Raw genomic sequence first — 27,022 nt, forward strand, 5'->3', positions numbered from 1 at the left:
GAAAAATAAATAAGTTAACATTATATGTTTAGTTTTCAAACTCGTGTACCAAACAAACAGGTTAATTATAACAAAATATTAGATACGAAGGTTTAAACTGTAATTTATTATAAATTTTAAATTTTAAATTAATGTAGTTATTATTTTATATTAAATTTATGGAAACTAAATTAGTGATATATTGAAAAATAAAAAATGAAATAAGTGCCAAGTTGAAAATAAATATCTCAAAATTATGATAAAATGACATATGACCAATTGAATGAGAGAAAAAACATTTGGCACAGTGAACCTTTATTTATTAGTAAAGATCTTTCTACGAAATCCACATGAATCAACCTTAGAGCTCAACTTTAGACCTTACACTATTCAACAATTGTTAAAACATATACATATTTTAAGTCTCTATGATAGGTAATTATCATAAATCAAATGTATTATGACTGACAATTTGATTTTGTGGTTTTTCAAATTTTAAAGGGGTCTTAGATGTAGATAAGCAATAAAAATTAACACTAGGAAACACACACATTCTTCAAGAATACACGATTACATTCCATCGAACAAAGCAAATGGTTTTTCTTGATTCCAATTGAAAGAAACAATCCATTTCATTCATGTTATTCAAAATATTTGTACAATGCTCCATTATCAAAATACATTCCATCCAATTTGATGTAGTTTATCAGTATTTTCAATACCATCCCTAAAAAAAATGGTAACTTCTTCAACTTGTCGGAAATACCTTGTATGCTTATTTTACACACATGCAAATATTAGGCTATACATTCCCAAAATATAATCTTGTGGTTGTGTCATTAATTGTACAAGAAATGAAATGCTTGATACTTGGAAAGTTCTACAGCAGCTTTCACATTTACGAAATCTTTCACTTGCAAGGAAGATGATAGGTCATCAACAGAGAAAAACATGCTGCATTTGAAAGTGTAGATTGTTAATTTGTAATATTATTAGATTATGTATGAAGAATTGTGTTTGAAATAACACTAAAGTAAAATCTATTGAACTTATAAATGATGGACATGTTGGTGATTTTAGTATTACCATGTCATTTTAGTATATAACACAATTTTCAGATTCCAATAGGAGTTTAATTCTTGTTTTTAGACAAGTTAGGAGGTGCAGAGTACATTCTTGTATAAACAAGTTTGATCTTGGTTCAACCAAATGATAGGAGTCAAGAGGGTTATGCCACTTTGAGGGGTCCTATGGGTAGCACCCCTGGCAGGTCCAATCAGCGAATTGGACGAAAATTAATTTTGTTAAGGAAAGTATTATGAAAAATATTAATTTCAGATTCTAATATTGATTGATCTTATATTTGGTAATGCTCACGGATCTTATATTTAGTAATGTTGATTGATCTTATTAATTTTATATTACTATCCTTGAAACTGTCATCCCTTGTTAATGAGATAAAATCAACATGTAATGTTGATTGATCTTATATTTGGTAATTAGAAGAATTTGAATTCTAAAAAACCCTAGTTTGTGGTTTCCTACCAGTGCCTTGATACGAAACTGTGACTTGAACAATTATCCCCATTATTCGGATTTCGTGTATCCCAAACATAGGGTTGAAATATCGTATTTGGAAGTGATCACACAATCCTTCAAGAACATCCAAGTTTCACATCGATTTCAAAAACCTTATTCTCCTCCCAACCCAACCCTAACAACTGAATCTGATATTTGTTTCGGTTTTTTGAAATCAAGAATGAATCAGTGAAAGAGATGACGTCCAAGCTCTACAAGTTGGAGAAATTATAGGGAAACGACTTATGTCGTTTCCAGAATAAGATGCTCTTTCTACCAATCTGAAGGTGGTTCATTATATGAGCACTCATGCACTAGAAGCACAAAAAGATGAGATAGTGGAGCAAACCAGACGTCGTTACAAGTCGGAGAACGATGACTACATCACTGAGGATGCATCTAGATAGAAATTTCTAATTAGCAATTTTAATCACTATAAAATGGTAGACTCAAGTGTTGAAAATAGGTGTCAAATGCCATAACTAATTTTTATAACTTTGGTAATAAAAATAACAAATTCCTTTTAGGACTGCCCTCAAGAGCTAAAATAGCCAAACGAAATTAAGGGAATGAGATTAGTAGTTCATTAATTTATTACAAGTTAATAAATTAACTAGAAACTAGTTAGAATTAATTGGAACTAATTAGAATTAATCTATATTTAATTAAAGGTGCATGGACTAAATGTTAATTGTTCAATAATTGAACAAGATGAGCATTCTAGAAACCCTAAGAGGGTGGATGGTTTTGGAGAGGCTTTAGGAGCTTCTAGAACCGACACAGGTAATAGATAATGATATGATTTGAATCATGATTAAATTTGATTATTTAATTGATTTAAATAAGCTTTATCTGCAACTTACATCGACTATATATAAAACCCTCTAGCCTTTATGAAGTTTGATTGAACCTCCTGGAAGGCTAAGAAATTCAGTTCTCAATGTCCTCTCTCCTCTCACCTAAACTTTTTATGGTTTTAAACTTTTGGATGTGAGCCAATAAAGGCATTCCTACTTTGGGTGTTGGTACATGAGGATGGGAATTACATGTATGATCATGAAGTGTGTATATTATTAATAAGTCCTTTGAGAAATTGTAAGGAGGTACTTTATTTTTATATAATTAGGAATGGATTGGGAAATTTGGTTTAATAATAGTGCCAGGAGTTTTGTAATTAGACATTTTATTTGAACTTAAGTTTATGTTATCTCTAGGTATTCAAATAGGTTGAAGGATTCAATTATTAAAACACCATAGTTCTTGAATATTTGGAATGCGTACTATACTAATATGCAAATTCAACCGGTTTGATACTTTAATGTGAAAGATCTAGTATTCTCAATAATCATATTAAAATGATACTGCTAATTAACATATGATACTAATGCATCATACTAACAACTTGATTTAATTGATTATTTATTAGAAATTGATTTTAATAAATATTCAATAAAGTCTTATAATTAAATTGGAAGTTATTTATTTCTAGGAAATAATAATTTTCATTAGCAAGTAACATTATATAATTCATATGGTAGGAATTAATAAGTTATGTACAATATTTTGGACTAGATAAATTCTTTTGTCTTTTACCAAAAAGTTAAAGTTTATATTTTATAAACTTGTTTTATAAAATAAAAAAGTTTCGTCTTTTTCCTTTTATTATTTTTTGAAAATAAGAGTAAAAAAGGATGAGTATGGCTTTTAACATAGTTAATATAAAGTAATGGCAAGTCTTACAAAGCATGGGGGGACAAGCATGGTCTAGTGACATGAGGACTTAAGAGGTTAAGAACTTATGTGTAAAAGAATCACTTTATGAAGGCTTTCATGCCTTCCTTTTGAGTGGAATCAAAACCGTAACATGCATATGATATGCATGCTCTATCCATTTTGTAAAAGACTTTTGAGTTTACTTACTTGCATTTATGCTCTCTTGAAGTTCATATTCGTTATGAACTTCAAGCTTAAGAGTTAAGAGTTTTAGCCTAGCATCTACAACAAGTTGGCTTCTTGTTGATGTCTCTAAACTTCATCATTCGTCATCAACTTCCAAGCCTTCCAAGAGGATCTAAAGAACTACAAAGGTTGCTATTTGTTCTTCTTTATCTTTGGTTGTGTTTGTTTTCTTTCCAAACTTTGCAAGATGATCGTTGGTGGGTTTAACTTGTTTATGTTATTCAAAAAATGATCAAGTCTTCCGTTGCTAAATATAATGTTTTTGAAACTAGTTTTTGAATAAAAACCAACATAATGTATGTATAATTTTGGTAAATTCTTATTATTGGTTTTGTAGATCCTTGGTTATACTAAAATGGAGGATGATTGTTGGTGATTTTATGTCAACCCCCTAGGAGAGATACACATTTTCAAACACCATGGTACCGCTAGGCCTAATGCCTTTTGATATAAAAATACTATAGTGGATATTATTTCTTTTATCACACGTCTTGTTTTCTCTTAGACACATATAACAAAATAAACCGTGAACATAAAATTCTTATAGTCACAAGTTATTTCGGTTATCAAAACTATTGTTTACCTTTAGACGAAAAAGAAATTGAACCATGAACATAAAATACTTATGGTGATATGTTTTTTTGTTTTATCATGACTATTATCTACTTCTAGACGCATACAAAAAAAAATTACCATAAAGTTCTTTTAGTCAAAAAGTTATTTCAATGAACATACATATGCTTTACTTTTAGAACATATAAGAAATTAAACGGTGACCATAAAGTACTTATTATCATGTGTTTTTTTTCTTGTCATCAATAATGTTTTAGAAAAACATAATAAATTAAAACGTGACCATAAAATAAGTATACTTGCATGTTATTTCATTTATCATGACTATTGCTTAATTATAGACTCATAACTTATTAAACAATGATCATAAAATAATTATAGTTAAATCGTTTTTTAATTAGCATGAATTTTTTTTTTTTTAGTTTTAGAGACATACAAAATTGAACCGTGGCCACAAAATATTATCACATTTTATTTCATTTATCATGAAAATTATTTATTTTTAGACACACATAACATATTATAGGGTGAACATAAAAGAACTATAAACCCATGTGTTTTCTTTTATCATGAAGATTAATTACTTTTAGACACAAATTAGAAATCAAATCATGACCATCAAAAACTTATAGTCAAAGATTATTTCTTTTATCATGATTATTGTTTACTTTTAGACATCCATAACAAATTAAACCGCACCCATAGATCTTTTTATAGTCACAGGTTATTTTTTTTATCATTATTATTGTTAGTTTTAGACACATATAAAAACTAAATTGTCACCATAAAATCCATATAGTCACAAATTATTTCAATTATCAAGAGCATTGTTTAGTTTAGGACACCCATAAGAAATTACATTATGACAATAAAATTCTTATAGTTATTTTTTTTTCTGAAACTATAACTATAAGATACTTAAATTCATGTTTTCCTTTTTTTTTTCATGAACATTTTTACTTTTAGACACAAACAAAAATTAATATATATATATATATATATATATATATATATATATATATATATATATATATATATATATATATAATCACATGTTTTAACTTTTATCATGATTATTGTTTACTTTTAGAAACACATGACAAATTAAACGATGACCAAAATAGTTAAGTTTTTTCTATAATGAATATTATTTTCTTTAAGGCAAATATATTAAATTAAACCATGACCATAAACAACATAGTCATAGTTTTTTAATTTATCATGACTATTCTTTAATATTGTAGACACATAAGAAATTAAACTTTGACCATATAATACTTATAGTTACAAGTTTTTCTTAATTTTACCATGTGGCTAATAAATTCAACAAAGTGATATTGTGATTGGTATTTTAATAATTATTGGATTTGTATTTGAAATATTGATTTCGAATTAGCATTTTAGATACTATGAAGTATTTGGAAAATTTGTACATTTGAAACCATGATTTCAAAGTAATGTTTTGTTTTGGTATTAAAGGACAAATGCCTTATGTTAAACTAATGGTTTTACAAAATGCCGGGAAATGAATTATATATGTTCTAAAGGACAAATGCCTGATGTAAAACTTATGTTAAACTAATGGTTTTACAAAATGCCGGGAAATGAATTATATATGTTTTGTGTCAAAACCTATGTATAAAGTATACCATGAGAAGATTTTTATCAAATGTATACTATTTTATTTTAATGACATGCACTTAGATACCAAAGACAAGTTATAGTAACTTAGTTTCACTAGCATGGGTTTTTTGGAATTAAAAGACTTCACACATAGATGTTATAAGTGGAAATCACAATTTTTGTGCTTTGACATGTAATGTAATATATAGTTGTACGTTTCTGTTTTCGTATGGTTTGTAATATTAATTGCAACCTTCTTTATGGATTTGATAACTAAAATGTTTTTTTGGAACAAATTTTGTAAAAATTGTAAAATACATTAATTCAATTATATCTAATTTTCGTGTTTTATAATGATAAGAAAGTTTAAGATGTTAGTTATACCTGGAACTATCTTCTAGATGAAAAGAGTTACTTGTAGCACCATCAGAATCCTTTTCCATGAGAATCTTCATGCTTGAAATATCCTAGACAAATATATCATAATCACAAGCTAATTCATATATCATATAGCGCAATTAGTTTAGTTTTGTACAGATAAAATTCCACATATAACACTTACATCTGCGGATACAATCTCAGTGCCATCCTTTTCATCCCAACTAAGAGTGCATGTTCTATTCACCTGATCGATGCGTATAATCTAGAAATAAATAGTGTCAAATAGATATTGATAGTGGAAGAGAGCACAAATGTATTATATCATTGTCCATATCAATAAATATCCATAAAGCATGAAAAACTCATGTTTTCTTTAGAAACAATTACTCATTTTGGAAGGTGGCTGTTCATTACTATTTGAAAATTTTACTAAGTTTATTATGGCATTTAGATGTATTGTTTTAGTATATTCCTCAATCCTCATCTTTTGTGAATATGGATGCGAGGAAATACGGGAGAAAAATGGTCAATTTCATAACTTTTGTATTACGACTATCATTCACAACTCTAGCTTGATTTCTATTGGTATAGCCTATAACACCATTTTCTTCATTACTTCTGACATACACCAAACCATACATACTTAACCCTTTTATGTACCTTAAAATATGTTTCATGACTTTTAGGTGTTCAAATGTTGGTTTCTCCTAGAGATGGCAAAAGAACCCGTACCCAACGGGTACCCGAAACCCTAACCCGAGTTGACCGGGGAACGGGGATGGGTATTATCCGAATATAAAAAGCGGGGATGGGGATGGCGATGGTTTTACCTGTCGGGTACCCATACCCGAAACTGAAACCGACCCCGATGGGTACCATATATATATATATATATATATATATATATATATATATATATATATATATATATATATATATAGTATTATTTATGTTTTTACTTTTAATAATGCATAAGCAAATGTTCATTAGACAAAATAAAGTTTTCTAACAATCAAACGTATGGTTTTGGGAAGACTTTTTATGTCTTTTTTTTTGCAAAGAATGATTTAATTTGTAACCTTGAATGTTATTATTCGCGTTTGAAGACATTCAGTGATTATAGTGTTATATATTAGTTCTGTTAGTTTTTGTTTTGTTGGTTAATATATAATTATGAGTAATTTTTCATAAAAGTTCAAAACTTTGTAACGGGGAAAAATCCCCGATACCCATTGGGGATGGAGAACACAAAACCCGGTATACCAGTACCCATTGCCATCCCTAGTTTCTCCATGAAGCGACTAACCATTCCATCTGAGTATGCAATATCTATTCATGTTTGTGTTAAGTAACTTAGTCCGCTAATGATAATTTTGTATAAGGACAAAACAACATGTTTTCTTCAGTCAACAAACTCAAGCTTCTTCTGAAGCCAGCGGTCTAACACCAAAGGATACACAAAATTGTTTTGAAAGAATATTGGTTGTTCGACGACGTCATATCAGAGGCATCGGGCGTAAACCTACGGTTATGTCAATGTATGATCAGGGACAACCACTAATGCAACCACCACCACAATCACAGGTGACAAAACTATTTCATTTTGGTAATTGTTTGAAATGTTGGTAATTGTCGGTTTAGTAATAGTTTAAAATGTTGGTAATTGTTAGATTGATAATAGTTTATATGTTGGTAATTGTTAGTTTGGTTATAGTTTGATATATTGGTATTATTGTAGTTTGGTAATTGTTTTTATGAAAGTACAATGTTATAATGAAAAAAATTATAAAAATAAAGTACAATGCCATAATGCGTTATATGCAATATGTGTAGTTTGGTAATTGTTAGTTTATGAAAGTACAATGCTATAATGGTATTTTGTAGTTGCTAATTGTTAGTTATAATACAATGCTATAACGTGTTATATGCAATATGTGTAATTTGGTAATTGTTAGTTTATGAAAGTGTAATGCTATAATGGTATTTTGTAGGTTGGTAATTGTTAGTTATAGTACAATGCTAAAATGTGTTATATGCAATATGTATAATTTGGTAATTGTTAGTTATTGTACAATGCTATATTTTGTACTTTGTTTGTATGTGGAATATGTATATTTTGTATATAGAATGTTATAATATTGGTTTAACTTATAAAACTATGTTGTTTTATTTGTAGTTGGAAATGCTTCAAACAATGTTAAACGATTCGGCATGTAGTGCCGCACTTGAAGATTGGTTTCGATCGTTGCCACAACGAAATGAAACCGGAGAAAACGAGGAGAGCGATGATGATAAGTAGCTAGTTGTAGGATTTTTGTATGTTTTATTTGTGTAAGTATTTTAGACTATTATTTTCTATATTTTGTATTATGTTAAATTGGATTAGTATTTTAAACGGATGTTTGATTAATATTTTGGAATGGAAGGATGTAGTAATAGCTTAATTAATATCATAGCAGTTTTTATACTTTTTATACGGTTTTTTTCAATTTTAATGTGAAATAATAATAAAATATAAAAAAATACCAATACCGGCGACGCCTTTAGTTGCGACAGTCGGTTATTAGCAGCGACACTACTTTGGCGGCGACATATGGCATTAGCGGCGCCAACATTTTGATTATCAGCGACAAAGCATCAGTGGCGACCTTTTAGCAACGACGAGACGCCGCTAGTACTATTAGTAACGAGAAACGCTATTTTTAGCGGCGACGTTTGTCTCTGGTAATACTCTAATTTCTTGTAGTATCTCTTCTGCTGTATAGAATACAAAAGTTTCTAGAACATTATGAGGGTTTTGTGGCACACCAATGTCTTCATATGAGTCTTAGCGATATTTTTCGGTTTCAGCAATGATGGTTTTATCAAACTATAACACTTCAAAAGTAAAAGTTACATTTGGTGTTACCTTGATCTTTTTCTCCTTCCCCCACTCCCACATCTTTTTTTCTCTTTGAAAATTTAAATCTCTGCTAACTCGAATTAACCCTATGTCAGGATCAAGGAACTTGCAATCTTTCCTTTCATGCCTTTCTCAACCTCTAACTAAAGTAACTAGAATCTTCTCGTTTACTCAAGTACCTCCTGGTTACTCTCACATGTGGGATGCAACCAAACACTATCAAGTGTTTATAGGTCAACTTCTAGTCCACACTTCATATGATGTAACTTCCTTTAGATCTTTTATGGTTACTCGATTATTTATATATATATATATATATATATATATATATATATATATATATATATATATATATAGGTTAACTTCTAGTCCACACTTCATACGATATAACGTCCTTAAGATCTTTTATGGTTACTCGATTGAGTAATTAAATACTTTTATGTTTATATATATATATATATATATATATATATATATATATATATATATATATATATATATATATGTATATATATAGACACACACACACACACACAGAGGGAGAGAGACTTACATAAAATAGATCATTACTGATTTCATCGCATGATATCCCATGCATTCGAGGTATTGCCTGAGGATCATAAAAATATTGTATAAAGTTGACTTATATATCAATGAAGCATTGAAAAAGTAGAATTTGAAATTAGAGAAAATGAAAAAAAAAAAAAGTTTGTTTAATAACGATGGAAGAAAACTATACTAAATGCTATAGGTACAACTTAGTTGGAAGAACATACCAAGAACCCAATAGCTTGTCTAACATGGGTAAGTTCTTCCCATGCCGAACCTGCATACTATAATATAACAAACAATTTAGATGATAGTTGAAATGCTACTAAGTACACAAAATAAGGCTTAACTAATTGTATTAACAAAGAGTTACTTGAACAATCAATAGTTGAAATGCTACCAATTACAATCATTTTAGGTGTGTATTTTCATGATGAAACTGAGAAAGTAGATAATAAAAGTATTCGTGACTTACAAAAATGACATTTATTATTTCTCTTAAAAAAGAGCGTTAACATTATTTCATTATGAAAATAAATAATATCAACGTACACTAAAATATCATAACAATCTTTTAGTGTAAACATTTTTTTACGCACATACATAGGCATACGTATGCATGTGTATATGTGCATATGTGTATATTTACATAGGTATATTTTATATATGTGTATATGGAGAAAAGATTGAATGAGAAGGAAAAGAGCATGAGATTACATGTAGTTTTACCAAATATTTTCTGGGAAGATTTGTTAAGTATGTTGACATGTTTAATTAACTATTGACCCTTAGTTACCCTAGGGTTCCTGATTATAAAGGAGGAATGCCAAGGTCTAAAGATATTTTTACATAATTGAAAGTATTTTCTTGTGTCCCTTACATCAACATGAAGGATGCAGATATAGACAAAATAATGTAAAGGAAAAAAAAAGTGCACCTCCATTAGCTATAATTTAAATGAAATGGGTTATCGTTTCTAATATAACCACAACAAAAGGTTTTCAGAAGTCGATATTTCACATTTATTGAGAGTAGAAGTATGAAACCAAAAAATAAAAATCAAGTCGTGTTTGAGGAGATCCCATGAAAAGATATTATAGAGGAAGTGGAATTAAAAACCCTAACGACTAGAAGATCAACTAAAGAAAGGACTCGAGTTAAGATATTCTTTATAAAATAATTACATATTGTCCAAAGGGCTTTTAGCCTAACAGTATCCTTCCCACCACCCCCTCACGAGGTTGAGAGTTCAAGTCACGTCTAAGACATAATGAAATAAGAGATTATACGAGTAGATTAGATTTTCCGTTGCAAATTTTTTTTACTTATTAATGACTTAAAATAAGGAACATGTTAGGAAGTAAAGTAGATAAAACACGTAACCAAAAGCACATAAGACACAATATTTACATCGTTCGGTTAAGGTGACCTACATCCACAGACAGAAGGGGAATATTATTTATTTATGAGTTCTCAGAGGTTACAAGTACAATTCAACAGATATTCGTCTATCATTATAGAATTAGAGACACTAAACAAATAACTACTAGACATCCCTATTTATAGAGAAGGGATCACACGTAAAACCCTAATAGACCAAGCCCATTAATCTATAGTGTCATGAAAGGTGTCAACGAATCACAACACCATGTAGTACCTTTTGGAACCTTCATCCTTGATATACGTTACATAAGCATCAGCAATACACATGATGGACCATCATGATCCATAGTGGCTCATCATGATGCAAGATTGGCTCATCAACCATCATGGTGACGCATCATGTAATATTCATTGAGCATCTATAACTTCTAAGCATCAATTTGGACAATCTTGAGCATTATAGAGTGCATCAAAGCATAAGTGGCTCATCAAGGGATGTCATGGCTCGTCAAGGAACCATATGGCAAACCCTTGCACCAAGATGACGCATCTTGTGCCAGCGATGGTACATCCTCTTGAAGGGTGGTGCTTCTACACCCTAAATGGCGCATCAAGCTTTGAGGTTAGCACACTCTCTCCTAAATGACACATTATGCTTCAAGGGTGGCACATCTTCCTTCAAAGTGGCACACCTTGGCAATAAATGGCACACTTGTTTCCCAAGGTGGTGTATCCTCATCATGGATGGGGCACCTTCTTCCAAGATGGTGCATCCATGCACCGGATGGCGCATCTTCATCATGGATGGCACATCTATGCTCCAAAGTGCTCAATTCCCTTATAAAGGTGCTCTATACCAAACATGTTATCCAAAAAACCATGGATCCTTGACTTTGGAGCATCAACTCACATGACCTTCTACTGCAGAAAATATGCCTTCTACTGCAGAAAATCTTTCCTCCAAAGAGAATTTGTCTTTTATTTCTAAAAATCAATCTCCTATTTTAGAAAACCAGTCATCTATTTCCCCTCAACTCAACAAGTTTCGTGTCTATACTAGACGAAAACGAAGTATCCAAGTAAATACCAACGTACAAACGAGCATTCATCATGATCCTAAGTCGAACACCCCACCTAACAAAAAATCACAAGGCATGAGTTCCAAAAATGAACATGCTTCCACACCTATGCTTGTACTTGTACTAATCTCCCAATTGAAAGATATGTTGCATATGGAAAGCTCCATCCTTCCTATAAAGCATTTGTAACAAATCTTGATCAGACACACATCCCAAGGTCCATCTCCGAAGCACTCTGAATCCCAAAATGGGAAAAGGCAATTGAAGAAGAAATCTGAGCACTTGAATCCAATGGCACATGGACACTAATTGATCTGCCTAAAGGAAAAAGTCTGGTTGGTTGCAAATGGATTTTCACGCTAAAATACAAGTCTGATGAAACTATTGAAAGATTTAAGGTAAGGTTGGTGGTTAAAGGCTTCAAAAAATCCTATGGTATTGACTATCTTGAGACTTATGCCATGTTGCTAAATTGAACTCTATTCGAGTCCTTCTGTCATTAGCAATCAACCGGGAGTGCTTATATCAATTTGACATTAAAAAAATCTTCCTTAATGGTGAAGTTGAAGAAGTTTATATGGAAATACCACCTAGATTTGAAAATTCAGGAAAGAACAAGGTGTGTAAACACCACAATTATTTTACGGACTCAAAAAATCTCCTTGTGTGTGGTTTGGGAAGTTCACAAAGGAAGTCACTTCTCAAGGTTATATATACAGGGACACCTTGTTCATCAAGAAAGGTTCACATGGAAAAAATTTATTCACATTGTCTATATTGATGACATCATCCTAACAGGAGATGATTCTGAGGAGATAAAAAGGTTGAAATAATTTCTTGCCTCAAAATTTGAAATTAAAGGCCTTGGAAATCTCACGTACTTCTTAGGCTTGAAAGTAGCTCGATCCAAGAAAGGGATTTTCATTTCTCAACCAAAATATATCCTCAATCTTCTCATTGAAATTGGTTTCTTGGGAGGAAAACCTACTCAAACTCCCATGAATCCCTCAAGAACTTCAATTTTAGTGAAGAAAGGTCTCCAGTGAACAAAGAACGATATCAAAGACTCATTGGCAAACTAATCTACCTCTCACATACTCGACCTGATATTGCTTACTCTGTTAGTATCAACATATGAATGACCCAAATGAAGATCATCTTGAAGATGCTCATGGAATTCTAAGATACCTAAAAATGACTCCAAGAGTTGGTTTGTTATTCAAGAAAAATGACACCACAGACATCAAAGTCTACACTGATGCCAGCTGGGCAGGAAAAGCCACATATCAAAAATCAACTACAGGTTATTGCTCATATGTATGGGGAAATCTTGTAACTTGGAGAAGTAAAAAGCAATCGATAGTTTCTCAAAGCAGTGCTGAATCAGAATATCGAGCACTTGCCTTGGGGATTTGTGAAGGAATGTGGTTGCAAAGACTCCTTGACGACCTTGGTGTTAAAAAATGTGAACCAATTTTGATGTATGTTCTGTGATAGACAACCTGCTATAAGTATCGCAAAAAATCCTGTCTACCATGATCGTACCAAACACATTGAAATTGATCGTCACTTCATCTCTGAGAAAGTTGAACAACGCATTATTCAACTGAACTATATTGCTTCACAATACCAGATTGCGGATATTCTTACCAAGGCGGCTATTCCACGGACTAATTTTGATGAATTAAATTCCAAGGTTGGATTGTTTAACATTTACAACCATGTATATATTTTATGATATCCTTTTCTGTCAACAGTTGTGTTTTAGAATAGATTTAAGGAAATTATTGTGTATTTATTTCTTCCTTACTTAGATAGGATTAGCAAATATCTTTTCCCTGATTTTATGGTTTCCTTTTTCTGGTTTCCATCTTATATATGTAGCCTCTTTTTTGGAAAATAAGGTATTCATAAATTCTTCATCATATCTACCATATTTCTACAGAAAAAAAGAATTACACATGTATGTATTTAGGGTTAAAGATGAAGTCAATACAAGCAAGAGGTACAAGGTCAGATTGTTGATGTCATCTTACTAGCTGGATCCGACATCCGACATACAGGAGGTCAATAGATTGAAGTAGTTATCTAAATGTGAAGGATAGAAGCACGCCTATAGGGAGTCATCTGAGACTCTCAAAAACCATTCACCAAAGACGAATGAAGACAAAGAAGAAAATGTTAAAGTTCCTTATGCCTTAATATATGGAGTTTTATGTATGTTATGATATCGACTAGGCTAGATATTGCTTATGGAGTGAGATCTGTCAACATATTCATGTCAAATCTGAGAAAGGATCATTGAGAACGAGTTAAGTTCTTTTATGTTACTTAAAAAGAACTTCTAGGGTAGCCCTATGTTTTAGAAGAAAGAAGGTAGTCTTGGAAGGTTTTGTTGATGTAGATTTAAGAGGTTGGGTAGATTTATGGAAAAGCAAAACAAGTTTCATGTTCACCATTAGAGGTACAACTACAACTATTAGGTGGATGTCCACATTACATGAGACTGTTGCTCTTTTAACCACATAAGTTGAGTACATAGCTATAGCATAATATATCAAGAAGCTTTTAAAGATCCTCTGATCTGAGTTAGACATGGAACAAGAAGACCATTCCCTACATTGTGATGCCCAAATTGCACTTCACTTTACGATAAGATCAACCTAAAACTTGTGCATACTACAGCTCATTTTATCTAAGATTAATTCCACCACATCCAACTTTAAGACAAGATGTAGAAATCAAGCATAAATATACACAACACATGAAATTTCAGAATAAAGCATTACCTCTTTTACCTGAGAACACCATAGCTCCAACTTTGTTAAACCAGCTTTCACATATTCCACGTTGCTCAAGCTACAACACTCCCCATGAAGAAGAAGGCTGCAGAGTGAAGATAATTGCAAAAGAATACTTGATGATAGGAAACAAAGAAAATTATAGGAAAAAAAAGGAAGTCGAGTAACCTATTGAACAGTTGCACATTGATATATGAGAAATTTTGAGAAAATATCTTCTGCACAATTATGGGAGGCACCTGAAATGAAATTAGATGAGAAAATTTAGCAAAATATATCCAACAATTGAAATCCACTTTGACACAATTTTTTAAAAGTTTGGTGATGTTTGTATAACCGAATCATTGTATCTATGTAATTTATCTGTCAACATATGTCTTATATTTTCTGGAAAAAGCACTGTGCCAGGTATAAGAGGTCATGTATAATGCACATACAAAATTGTCTTTCAATATGTGGAGAAGAGCGTTGAGACGATCAACAATGCCTTGCCAGTTACTGAACTGAAAATCTTTGTCAAAGGACTGTACAGATTTTATCACTCCCTTGGATGTTTGTAGAGTCTGCATTTTGACATATATAAACAGATATATATGCATCATAGGTAATATGGGAAGTCAATTAAATATAGGAATATGATTGCATGGTTATAAGTAAGGATATGATTGCATGGTTATAAGTAAGGATGTATAGAAGGTCAACTACCTGAATACACAAGGCGAGTAATGCTTCCAACTCCTTTTTCAAATTGTCACAAATAATGCCATACATTTTCTCTACAAATATTGTTAATTTTTGCACGAAAGCATAGGCTGGGTATTTGGCTTCAACTTGTTGTACTACGTTGAGTGCAGCCTCAGCCTCAGAAAGGTCAACAGAATGAAATCCCTAGATATATAAGTAGAAAAGCACATCATGGAACATAAATATATAAGCTGAAAAGACAAAACCAATATAAAAAGATTGAAAACCAATACCATTGGATTTCTTCCAGATAGGGAAGTTCCAGGTGGTTGTTCTGGAACTGAACTTGCACTATGATGTTTTAGACTTTTTTGGACTAAGAATAACAGAGTAGATACATTTGATAACCAAAACGCTATCTGGTTGTTGTTCTTTTGACCCTGAAATTAGGTGAACCTTTGTTTCAATTGAAATAATTCAATAAATTAATGTTTTCATTTTTAAACTGTAAGTTGCAAATCAAAAGAATAAATACTAAGAGGACATAAAATAAGGATGATTCAGTTGAGGAAATCTCAATTTAGTTTTAATTTAACTCCATTTACCCAAAGGGGAAAAAATATCCACCTACACACAAACACAAGAAGAGGGCAAATTGACTGAAGATATATATATATATATATATATATATATATATATATATATATATATATATATATATATATACATATATGTTTTGGTTGGAGGGATAATAATTCTCTTATGTCCTTTGTTTCTTGTATATGTTATAGAGTAGATCTGATAATTAGATATGACAAGATTGATGTTAACAGGTAAGGAATATCTATTGGCCTTGAAAGAACTTATCTAGATAGTGCTTTGTTCACCATTGTCTAAGGAATTACCTCGGTTGATGAAATAATAATCTGAACAATTTGATCAAATAAGGTTGTTTTTTCTTCTTCAAAATATTTCCAATGGAGAAGGCATTTGTATAGGGTAAATGCTGAAACAGGTTTGCCATGACTGAATCTTTTGTCTTCCATAACACACTCAATAAGGATAGCAACACTATCCTGCAGAGAGATTCAAACTCATATCAACAATATAAATCAAATCCTGTAATAAGAGAAAATAAGGACAAACAAATGATATCTGGAATCAGAATATTTCACATTTAGTTCTAATCCTATAATTCCCTTAATTTCTTGTAGTAGTTTTTCCCGTTCTTGTATTATTTGAATTTCTATGATGAATGATAGTTTTCATTCTTGTATATGAAACTAGATTTCCATAAAAAGGACTTACATGAATACCAAATGCTTCCTCAATCCCCATAACGACTGTGTCCATCAGAGGGCGATCTGGTAAACTGAAACTAACGCATTGATAAGCAATTTGTGTAAACTTATCAAAAGAACGACTAGTAATAAAGTCTTTAATATCGGGATCAATTATCTTATGTAGTTCGTTGTGATGGTATCGGCGGACGAAATGCATCAGAGACTGTGGCCTGTCATTTGTTTTCAAATAAACCAACATCCCACTCAGCATTTCAAACATCACCACCCCAAACGAGTACACATCTGATTCTTTACGGAGGATGGCACTTTCATGGTAAGTGGGATCCAAGTAAAACAGGGTACCCGCAGCTTTTGTGTAAACTTGGGTTTCTGATTGATTTCTTGGGCCAACTCTTGACAAGCCGAAATCACAGATTTTTGCAACAAAATTGTCGTCTAGCAATATGTTAGCACTCTTGACGTCTCTGTGTATTACTCTGTTGTCCTCCCCAAGACCCGAGTGAAGATAACTAAGTCCTCTTGCTGCCCCTATGCAAATCTTCAGGCGTCGCATCCATGATAATCGATGCATCTTCTTTGGGTCTTGGAGATGATGATCAAGGCTTCCATTGTAGGCATATTCATAGACAATAATCATCTCATTCCCTTCATCACAGTAACCGATGAAGGAGATGATGTTTTCATGATGGAATCTGGAAATCATCTTAACCTCATTACGGAACTCATGCTCTCCTTGGTAGCTATCCTTATCTAGGCGTTTGATAGCAGCTGTGCGGTTTTGCCAACGCTCTGAGAGTTCTCCTCTATAGACCTTTCCAAATCCACCAACTCCAATACATCCTTTTGGACTGAAGTTTTTTGTGGCTTGGATGATCTCTTTCAGTGGGATTAGAAAACTTTTAAGGTGAAGACCTGAAAAAGACATTTGAACTATCATGAGATTCAGATTGAACTACTATATAACTTGTTGGTAATGTATTTTACAATTATTCAGAAAAATTATCCTTACCTATTGATAGGTAGATTCTACATACACTCTAATCTCATGTTGTTTCTTCATTTGGGTTTCATTTTTAAATAGTTTTCCATCATTTACATGTGCATTTTCTGCCTAAATTAATTAACAGGAAAAAAAAAAAAAAAAAAAAACTACAGAATTTTTAAGCATTTATTCATTAATAAATTGTTGGTGATTTTTTAGATAATAGACAAATTTAGTTACGCAGTATGGCAATGCTATTTAAATTTCTCTAAATTTAATAATGACTTGCTATGTTGTTTTATTATATTTTTTAAATTTTGTTTTTTTTAGACTTCTAAAGCTTAAGCCTCGTGTGGCAAAGGGAAAATGCTTCCAGGCACAATTCCATATTTTTACCTTGTCCATGAGAAATGTTTATGTAACCACTTAGATGACTTATAAACATTAGCAACAAAATGTTTAAAAAAAAGTGGTACCTTCTTCATTCATTGCCCCTTGAGAAATAAGAGAATTCACATGGCTAGTTGTTGTATCATGAGATGCATCACTGTTCTTGAGTTGAGGTAGCATTTCTACAAGATTCTGATATTGTTCTGTGGATATGTTTGGAGTGGACACAATACTTTGAATACTTGATTTCACATCATCTTGCTTGCTTTTAGTAAACTTAAAATTGGCAGGGAATCCAATCAAAAGATAGCATTGGGCTTTTGAATGTCCATTTTTCTTGCATTGATTGCATGCAAGAGGCTTCTTATTTTGAATGATTGAACTTGCAACAGACATGTTCATAGTAACAACTTCATTGGTGAAACTTGAAGGTAAATTGATGTTCAGTTGTCGTTCTTCTTGAATGATCATTGAATATGCAGTAGCGACAGAAGGCAAGGGCTTCATCATCAAAATTTGACCTCTTATGACCTTGTAAGAGTCATTCAGTCCTATTAGAAGCTGAATTAGCCTTTGATCTTCGAGAAACTTATGGATTCCTGCAGTAGTTCCACAAGAACATGCAGGCAAACCTTGAACAATTCGCAATTCGTCCCACATTTTTGTTAATTTTGTGAAGTAAGAAGAAAAATCATCAGAATTTTGTGATAACGAGTAAAGTTGTTGATGAATATGATAGATCAGTGCTCCATCATATTGCTCATAGCGCTGATTGAGTTCTTGCCATATCTCATGTGCAGATTGTAACATAAGCACACTGTCGGCAATATTCTTGCTTAATGAATTTAGAATCCAACTTATTACCATAGAATTAACTCGATTCCAAGAAGAATAAGATGGTGAAGTAACAAGTGGCTGAGCTATTGTACCATCGACAAGTCCGAACTTGTTCTTGGCCAAGAGAAAAATACTTATTGATCTCTTCCACGCAGAGAAGCCGATTCCATTGAAAACATTTGATACAAGAACTAGATTTGGATTATCAGACGATCCAAGAAATAGGGGATTTGATGAGTTGAAGACATCTGGATTATCAACGGATTGAGACATATTGATGTGAAATCAATATGTTAGAAAGAAACTGAAGCGGAATTATCAATCAAACAAGAAGATCAGATAAAAAATGAATCGGAACTCACTCTAATGTTGAAGTTCGAATTTTGAGAGCAAATAGAGAAAAGAGACTTGGAGATCTTTTTGTTGCTTACCAAAGTACACGGAGAGAAGTCAGCTATATTGAGTGAAAATAAGATAGTTGGGGATTTTTCACTGGCGCATTGTTTATTGTTTATGTTTTTCTTCCGATCTCTCAGTTTTAATAAAAAAATAGTTTTGTTTTTTTTTAATATATATTGTTTTATTAGATATTTTAATTAATATATATATATATATATATATATATATATATATATATATATATATATATATATATATATATATATATCCGGTAAGAAATTTTTTTTGGTAGGAAGGTAAGAAGTTTTTTTTCTACATATTTTTTTGACGAACAAAATAAATGAATCACTAGATGATTCATTTGTAAGATGATTCACAAGAAAAAATTCCCAAAAAAACATCTTTATGATTCATTTTTAAGTAAATTAAGAAAAAATTGATTTTTATGACAATTTTAGTGAATAACAACAAAATCATTGTATAAATGAATCATCGAGATGTTTTTTTGAGAATTTTTTCTCGTGAATCATCTTAAAAATGAATCATCTAATGATTCATTTTGTTTGTTCGCGAAAAAAATATGTAGAAAAAAAAACTTCTTACCTTCCTACCAAAAATTTCCTTCTTATTTGATCTTGACTCTCTCTCTCTCTCTCTCTCTATATATATATATATATATATATATATATATATATATATATATATATATATATATATATATATATATATATATATATGTCATATGTGTTATTATGTCAACTAATTAATATCGGTCATTTATCAATTTATTGATTATTATTTTATAATTTAAATTTTCCACTTTATCTACATTAAACTAATAGCATTAAAAAAAATTAAAATTAAAATAACACAAATTATAAAGTGATATAATTTCATATATTCATTTAAATCAATAATTATAATTTTATATAACTAAAAAATCTCTTAATTAGTAATTTATTTAAAATAATTGATTAATAACTTTGAATTTTTTACAATAAAAATTTAATTAATATTGTAATCGTGATTTTCACAGATTATAAACTAGTTATCAATATACAACTATATAATACGACATTTAAATTTAATATATATATATATATATATATATATATATATATATATATATATATATATATATATATATATATATATATATATATATATATAACCCATAAAGAAATGGAGCAAAAATAAGATATTTCAGTCTAAAATGTATGTATGAATATTCAACACAAAAAAATCAAATGGTGGCTGTTGGAAACTTAACTACGGCATTCAATCTTAATTAATAGTGACAGTTGTTATTTGACATCAAATATTTTGCAGAAAGTCAATGAACGGACTTCATATACCTTCTTTTATTTAGTACTAGTTACTAGTTACTAGTTATAATGCGGCGAAACCATGAAAAAAATATGTAAACAAATAAAATTAGGAACTATAAAAAAAACGTATAGTATTCTTGATTGTAAGTAATCATTAATTAATTTGAAAAGTAAAATAAAATTAATATTTTAATGTGTTTCTTACGGTAAGTCTTATTTTGAAGAAACTTTAATAAATTTTTAATTTTTTTTTAAACAGGAAAATCCCGATTATTTAATTTTTTGAATAGAAAAACCCTAAAAAAACCGGCTAATTTATTCACTTTAGTCATGTTTGACCTTTCAGTAGATCATGGATCAAATCGTTAATTTTTCCAAAATGATATGAATTTTCTACAAATTTTCTCAAAATTTATATATAATGTATAAATGTATTTTTTTATGTATTTATATGTATTTTTACGTATTTAGCTATCATATATATATATATATATATATATATATATATATATATATATATATATATATATATATATATATATAATCAAGATCAAATAAGAAGGAAATTTTTGGTAGGAAGGCAAAAAGTTTTTTTCTACATATTTTTTTCGCAAACAAACAAAATGAATCATTAGATAATTCATTTGTAAGATGATTCACAAGAAAAAATTCTCAAAAAAACATCTCGATGATTCATTTATATAATGATTTTGTTGTTATTCACTAAAATTATCATAAAATTGAATTTTTTCATAATTTACTTAAAAATGAATCATAAAGATGTTTTTTTGAAAATTTTTTCTTGTGAATCATTTTACAAATGAATCATCTAGTGATTCATTTTTTTTGTTCGTGAAAAAACTATGTAGAAAAAAAAAACTTCTTACCTTCCTACCAAAAAAAATTTCTTACCGGATATATATATATATATATATATATATATATATATATATATATATATATAGGATTAGTATCAAATGTGAATTACAATTATTATGTGAATGTATGACTAAATTGTAACCATTTGATTAAAAAACATGAAGGGTTGTAATATTAGGGTACATGACATGATATTATCATGTACTAGCATTTACTATATAATACGACTTAATTAATTATATGTCATATTTTATTAAGAGAGAGAAATTTAATATTATCAATATTTTAAGCAACTAACTAAAATTAATTAATAAAAAATAAATGAGAATCTTGGATTTTATTAAATGTATTCAAATTAAATAAGATATTTTAGGAATACAACTTTCATTCAACACGTTCAAATTTATTTTTTAGTTTCAGTGAAAAGCTTTTTAGAATCAACAATCTGAAAGAATGAGAATGAATTTGTTTAAGAATAACAATATGTATCAAAATAATAATAATAATAATAATAATAATAATAATAATAATAATAATAATAATTACAAATTATAAATGCAAGAATAGACATTCTTAAAAATAAATTTGAATTATGTTAAGAATAAATGAGAATGGATGTGAAAGGGTGAGAAAATTGAGCGGTATAAAATTTCTTAAATCACAGACATTAATAAAATATAAGACTAAATTGCAGGCATCCTCAAGATATGATACAAGTGCATTCTATAAAAATTAAAAAGAAATTAATGTTAAAAATATTGTTAAAAGAATAAAATATATTCTTAAAAAGAATATGATACATTCATAAAAGGATTATGATGTATTCTTAAAGATTAAATTGAATTCTAAAAGAATACAAGTTATAAAAGAATAACCATTCTAAAAGAATATATGGAAAAGTTGGTGATGAATACGAGTTGTGTTTTGGCGGTGATGTTGTCTTGTTGGTTGTTTCTTCGTCTAAGAGGGTGTCGATGATTATTTCTCTGATCGACATCGATTACGACATGAATCATCATCATCTCCTACCATATACGTGCATAAAAATGTCATTATCAATACTTAATCATCGCAAACCACCACCATCGATCCTTGTTAATTCTTTAAGAATCATAATTTATTTTTTAAGAATCAAAAGTTATTTATTTTGTTTTGTGATTTGTTTAATTCTCACATCAATTTACAAAATATTTAACATCAATTTATATCATGTTTTCTTTTATACCTACAAAAATTTGAAACAAATTAAAGATCACTACTACTTTGAACCAAAAATAAGGAAATTCTCCAAAAATGTTTAGAAATAAACTCTTTTTATTGCTCTATCACCGGTCACAATACTCTATTATAAAATAAAATAAAAAATAAGATTATTTATTATACAATCTATTGTAAATATAAATGCATTTTTACAAGAATGTGTGGATAGTAAATATAAATACATTCTTAAAAAATGTGATCATTTACATCAAAAATAAAAAACTGCTACATAAATCCTCAAAACGAATGCATACATCATTAATTCAAGATCATTTCATAGACCCACATTTGACCTTAGGCAACCATCCTCAACAATACTTGCATATAAACCACCAAAGAACTCAGGTAGTTCATCATTTATATAGCAGTTCACCCTGCTATATAGCAGCTGTTCACCATTTATATAACTCACAAAACAAACTACAAGACCATACAAATTAAAAAAGCAACCAATTCTATAAGCAACATTTTGATTTAAAAAACATAATGCAATTGAAATCACAAACAGAGACACAAAATAATTAGATATATGTTTAATAGGAAAAAAAAAACTAAAAAGAAAGTAAAGTTATTTGACTTTGAAACTGTGTATGCCAACAATCCAAAAAAAACTACAAAAAAAAAAAAAAAAAAAAAAAAAAAAAAAAAAAAAACTCCAAAACAACAAACAAACAAACTCCAAAAAAAATTCTTTTATCTATGCCAACAATCCAGAAATGTCTTGTTTTGGTTAATCTGTTTGACATACCAAATGATAAAAAAAATGTTTATATATTCCTTTTATATTAATATACTCATATATCAAAATTAAACCTATTAATTTTAATAAAGTTTGTATATATATTTCATAAATATAATGATTGGACTATATTTTTCGTATTACCTTCATTGCCAACAACTCGACTAGACATCAAACCGATGGAAATTAGTTGGCAATCCTCTTGTTTAACTCGGTCTTGGCTCTCGGTACCAAACAACAAAGAAGAAAATTTCAATGGCCGATACATGTATGAGGAGTAGGAAAATTAGATGGATCATTCGTTATGGTAGGCATGAAAGGGAGGGTGAATGGCCGGTGATAAATGATTTATCCCTAAAATTATGTATTATGAATTGATTATGTTTCCAAATATATAGGGATTTAATTATATGATATTTAATTTAATAAATAAAATTACTTTAATTTCCTTATAAAATGATTGGACCATATTTGGTCATACATTCACACAATATATATATGTTATACATGATCCTATATATATATATATATATATATATATATATATATATATATATATATATATATATATATAGGGTAAAGTGAATATACCTAACAACCTTATATAAGCTTAGGTACCTAACCACATCATACTACGTAATTTGTATCATATTTGCATTGTAATCACCCAAAGTTCTTAAAATTCAACCTCATAACTTGATTGCTTCCAAAATCTTTGGACTTTTACCATTATCTTCCTTCAAATGACGTCTTTCTATCGGAGACCCCCTGGTGGGCTTTATATACTACCGTTACAAATCAAATGGTATAGGACGAATATAATGGTGAATCTTTGAAAATCTTGGAAGTAAATCAAGTTAAGGGTTGAAGTTTAAGAACCTTAGACAAATGTAATAGAAATATAATGCAAAACGATGTAGTATAATGTGGTTAGGTACCTAAGCTTATATAAGGTTGTTAAGTATATTCACTTTACCCATATATATATATATATATATATATATATATATATATATATATATATATAGAGAGAGAGAGAGAGAGAGAGAGAGAGAAAGTTAGTTTTAAATGTTTCTACTATCTATTGTGTGCTTATAAAATTGATTGTGGACCAATCATTTTAGTTATTAAAAGAAAAGTAATTAATACATATTAAATGCTAAAAATTTAATTGATACTTATTATATCTTCAACATTTAATATGTAATAATTATTTTCTTAAAATAACTAAAATGGTTGGTCCACAATCAATACTACATGCACTATATATATATATATATATATATATATATATATATATATATATATATATAATAGTATTTTAGTAAGTGATTAATAATACTATTAAATTAAAGATAACACAAAAATATCATCTAAATTCATTATAATAGTATTTTAGTCGATTAAGACAAATTTAAAAAAGAAAAATTCGAGATTTAGGGGATAATTAATGTTCTTGATTTAAAAAATATGATTTCTTTTAAATTAATTCAATTTCAAACATATTTTTTAAGCATAAAACGATTTTATTATATCAAAAATGTTATTTTGTTAGAATAATGTTATATAATTCTGTTAGAATGATATTCTATTAATTCAGACATTCTAAAAGAATGTGTTCATAAAAAACATTATATTTTAACAGAATACTATAAACATATATTATCAAGACCAATAATTTTTAATGAATAGAAATTTTATATGAGATGAATTTTAATATTTAGAATAAGTAATTACATTCATTCTTAAAGAATACAATTATAAACATAAATTACATTCATTTTTGAAATCTCTTGAAATCGTCATTCTTGAAAGAATCTCATTCACCTTCTTGTTTTGTTTCTAGATGTCTTGTGTAACACCGTAAAATTTAAAATAAATTTTCGCATTTTTAAACACATTTTTTCCAAACACATTTATTAACAAAATCCCATTGTATCATAACTTTGTTTCACAAAATATTTCCCAAGATCAAAATACATAAAAAAAAACCCATGCGTGTGTACGAATCATGCCGATGCCTTCCCGCGATCATTACTGGTACCTGAAACACATAACACATAACACTGTAAGCATAAAGCTTAGTGAGTTCCCCAAAATACCATACATAACACATACTAGCCACTCGAGGCTATAACTTTGTGGGCCCGTGGGCCCTAACTCTGTGGACCCTCTGGTCCTAGCTCTGTGAACCTTCCAGTTCTAACTATGATATACTCTGATATACACATGGCATAAATCACATAGACATAATGCAGTGCAACACATCACATAATAGCATAAAGTAATTCTATCGCATAACTCTAATTACCACTCAAGGTAAAGTATAGTGAGAAGACTCACCTCAGATGTCTCGGTAAATCTCTGACTCAGTAGAAATACAATCTAGCCTCCACCTAATCACATAAAGTAATAATCTCATAAATATAACTCTCAGGACTAGACTCAACCCTCTCTAGGCACCCTTAGAAGGGTAAAAGACCATTTTACCCCTCCTTTGGCTCAAAGGCCCTCATTGTTGACCAAACCCTAAAAGTCAACCAAAATCAATGGTCAAACTTTGACCCGACTCGTCGAGTGCACTTGGGAAACTCGACGAGCCCACACGTGTCCATTAACTCCCTAGTCTTGCTTGGCATGTCGAGTCCCTCCCTTTGCTCGACGAGTCACACCTGACATGAATCGCGGGGCTACCCCGACTTAACTCACCGAGTCTCAAGATCAACTCGGCGAGTTCCGTCTTAAACTACAATCCTCTAATCCCTCTCTGACTCACTGAGTTATTCCCCCAACTCGATGAGTCTACTCGCTGAGTGATTTACAGGAAACCCTAACCCTACTCACCGAGTCTGATCTTTGGACTCGGCGAGTTCATGCCATGAAAAAACTCCATTGACCTCCTGAGGTCAGATCTATTCCTTAAACCCATAGATTTGACCTTCGCAAGCATGATAATCACGTAAAGTTCAGACCTTGACACTCATATAACATCTAGATGGTCCTACTTGGTGATTTAGCCCAAAAAATAAACTCCTAAGTTCATGGCTCCCAAAATAACCCATAAAGTTCCAAGGGTTAAGGTCTCTGGACCTCTTTGAGTCCAGATCCAAAGCATAAACTCGAGAAGGGACCAATTGCTCCACATATCCATTCTCTAAAGGGGTTAGAAAACCCTAACTCTAAGAATCAACACCAAAACTGAAGAAGGTCTGAATAAATACCTCAAGATGAAGTCTTTGAACTCTGAAGTTACCAGATCCGCTCCTCCTTCAGCCTCCTCTTGCCTTGGTCACCTCCTTTTTGCAATCACACCAACAAAATGATCAAAAGTGGCCTCTCCTCCCTCACAAATGCTCTAGATCTCTTAGGGTCTCTCTCTGGGGTTTGGTAGCCGCAAATGACGGCCCTAAGGG

General features: G+C 30.2%; 1 protein-coding gene across 3 annotated transcripts; it reads right to left on the bottom strand.

Moving 5' to 3' along the window:
* Nucleotides 1–592: 592 nt before the first annotated feature.
* On the bottom strand, nucleotides 593–19,478 carry LOC145045001 (uncharacterized). 3 transcript variants are annotated; one of them, XM_078993369.1, is made up of 14 exons: nucleotides 19,367–19,478; nucleotides 18,254–19,252; nucleotides 16,800–17,707; nucleotides 16,397–16,567; nucleotides 15,785–15,931; nucleotides 15,513–15,695; nucleotides 15,245–15,370; nucleotides 14,976–15,046; nucleotides 14,796–14,892; nucleotides 9,772–9,828; nucleotides 9,549–9,605; nucleotides 6,275–6,355; nucleotides 6,097–6,179; nucleotides 593–933 (listed from the first exon to the last, which is right to left on the bottom strand). In XM_078993369.1, the coding sequence occupies exons 2-14, from the start codon at nucleotides 19,032–19,034 to the stop codon at nucleotides 819–821; spliced, it is 2,877 nt and encodes a 958-aa protein (XP_078849495.1). In that variant the 5' UTR covers nucleotides 19,035–19,252; nucleotides 19,367–19,478; the 3' UTR covers nucleotides 593–818. The 3 variants fall into 3 exon arrangements, with proteins under 3 accessions (XP_078849495.1, XP_078849488.1, XP_078849481.1); XM_078993362.1 differs by having other exon boundaries at nucleotides 14,805–14,892; nucleotides 18,254–19,453; XM_078993355.1 differs by having other exon boundaries at nucleotides 18,254–19,453.
* Between the last annotated feature and the right edge of the window lie 7,544 nt (nucleotides 19,479–27,022).

This window comes from Lactuca saligna, chromosome 1 (assembly GCF_052625555.1).
Source record: "Lactuca saligna cultivar CGN05327 chromosome 1, ASM5262555v1, whole genome shotgun sequence".
Classification (NCBI taxonomy): domain Eukaryota; kingdom Viridiplantae; phylum Streptophyta; class Magnoliopsida; order Asterales; family Asteraceae; genus Lactuca; species Lactuca saligna.

Coding starts and splice junctions, on each gene's coding strand:
- LOC145045001 (XM_078993355.1), bottom strand. CDS start 19,277: ATGTCTCAATCCGTTGATAATCCAGATGTCTTCAACTCATCAAATCCC. Junction 17,708..18,253: donor AGGGGCAATGAATGAAGAAG/GTACCACTTTTT, acceptor TGTCTTTTTCAG/GTCTTCACCTTAAAAGTTTT. Junction 16,568..16,799: donor AGGAAGCATTTGGTATTCAT/GTAAGTCCTTTT, acceptor ATCTCTCTGCAG/GATAGTGTTGCTATCCTTAT.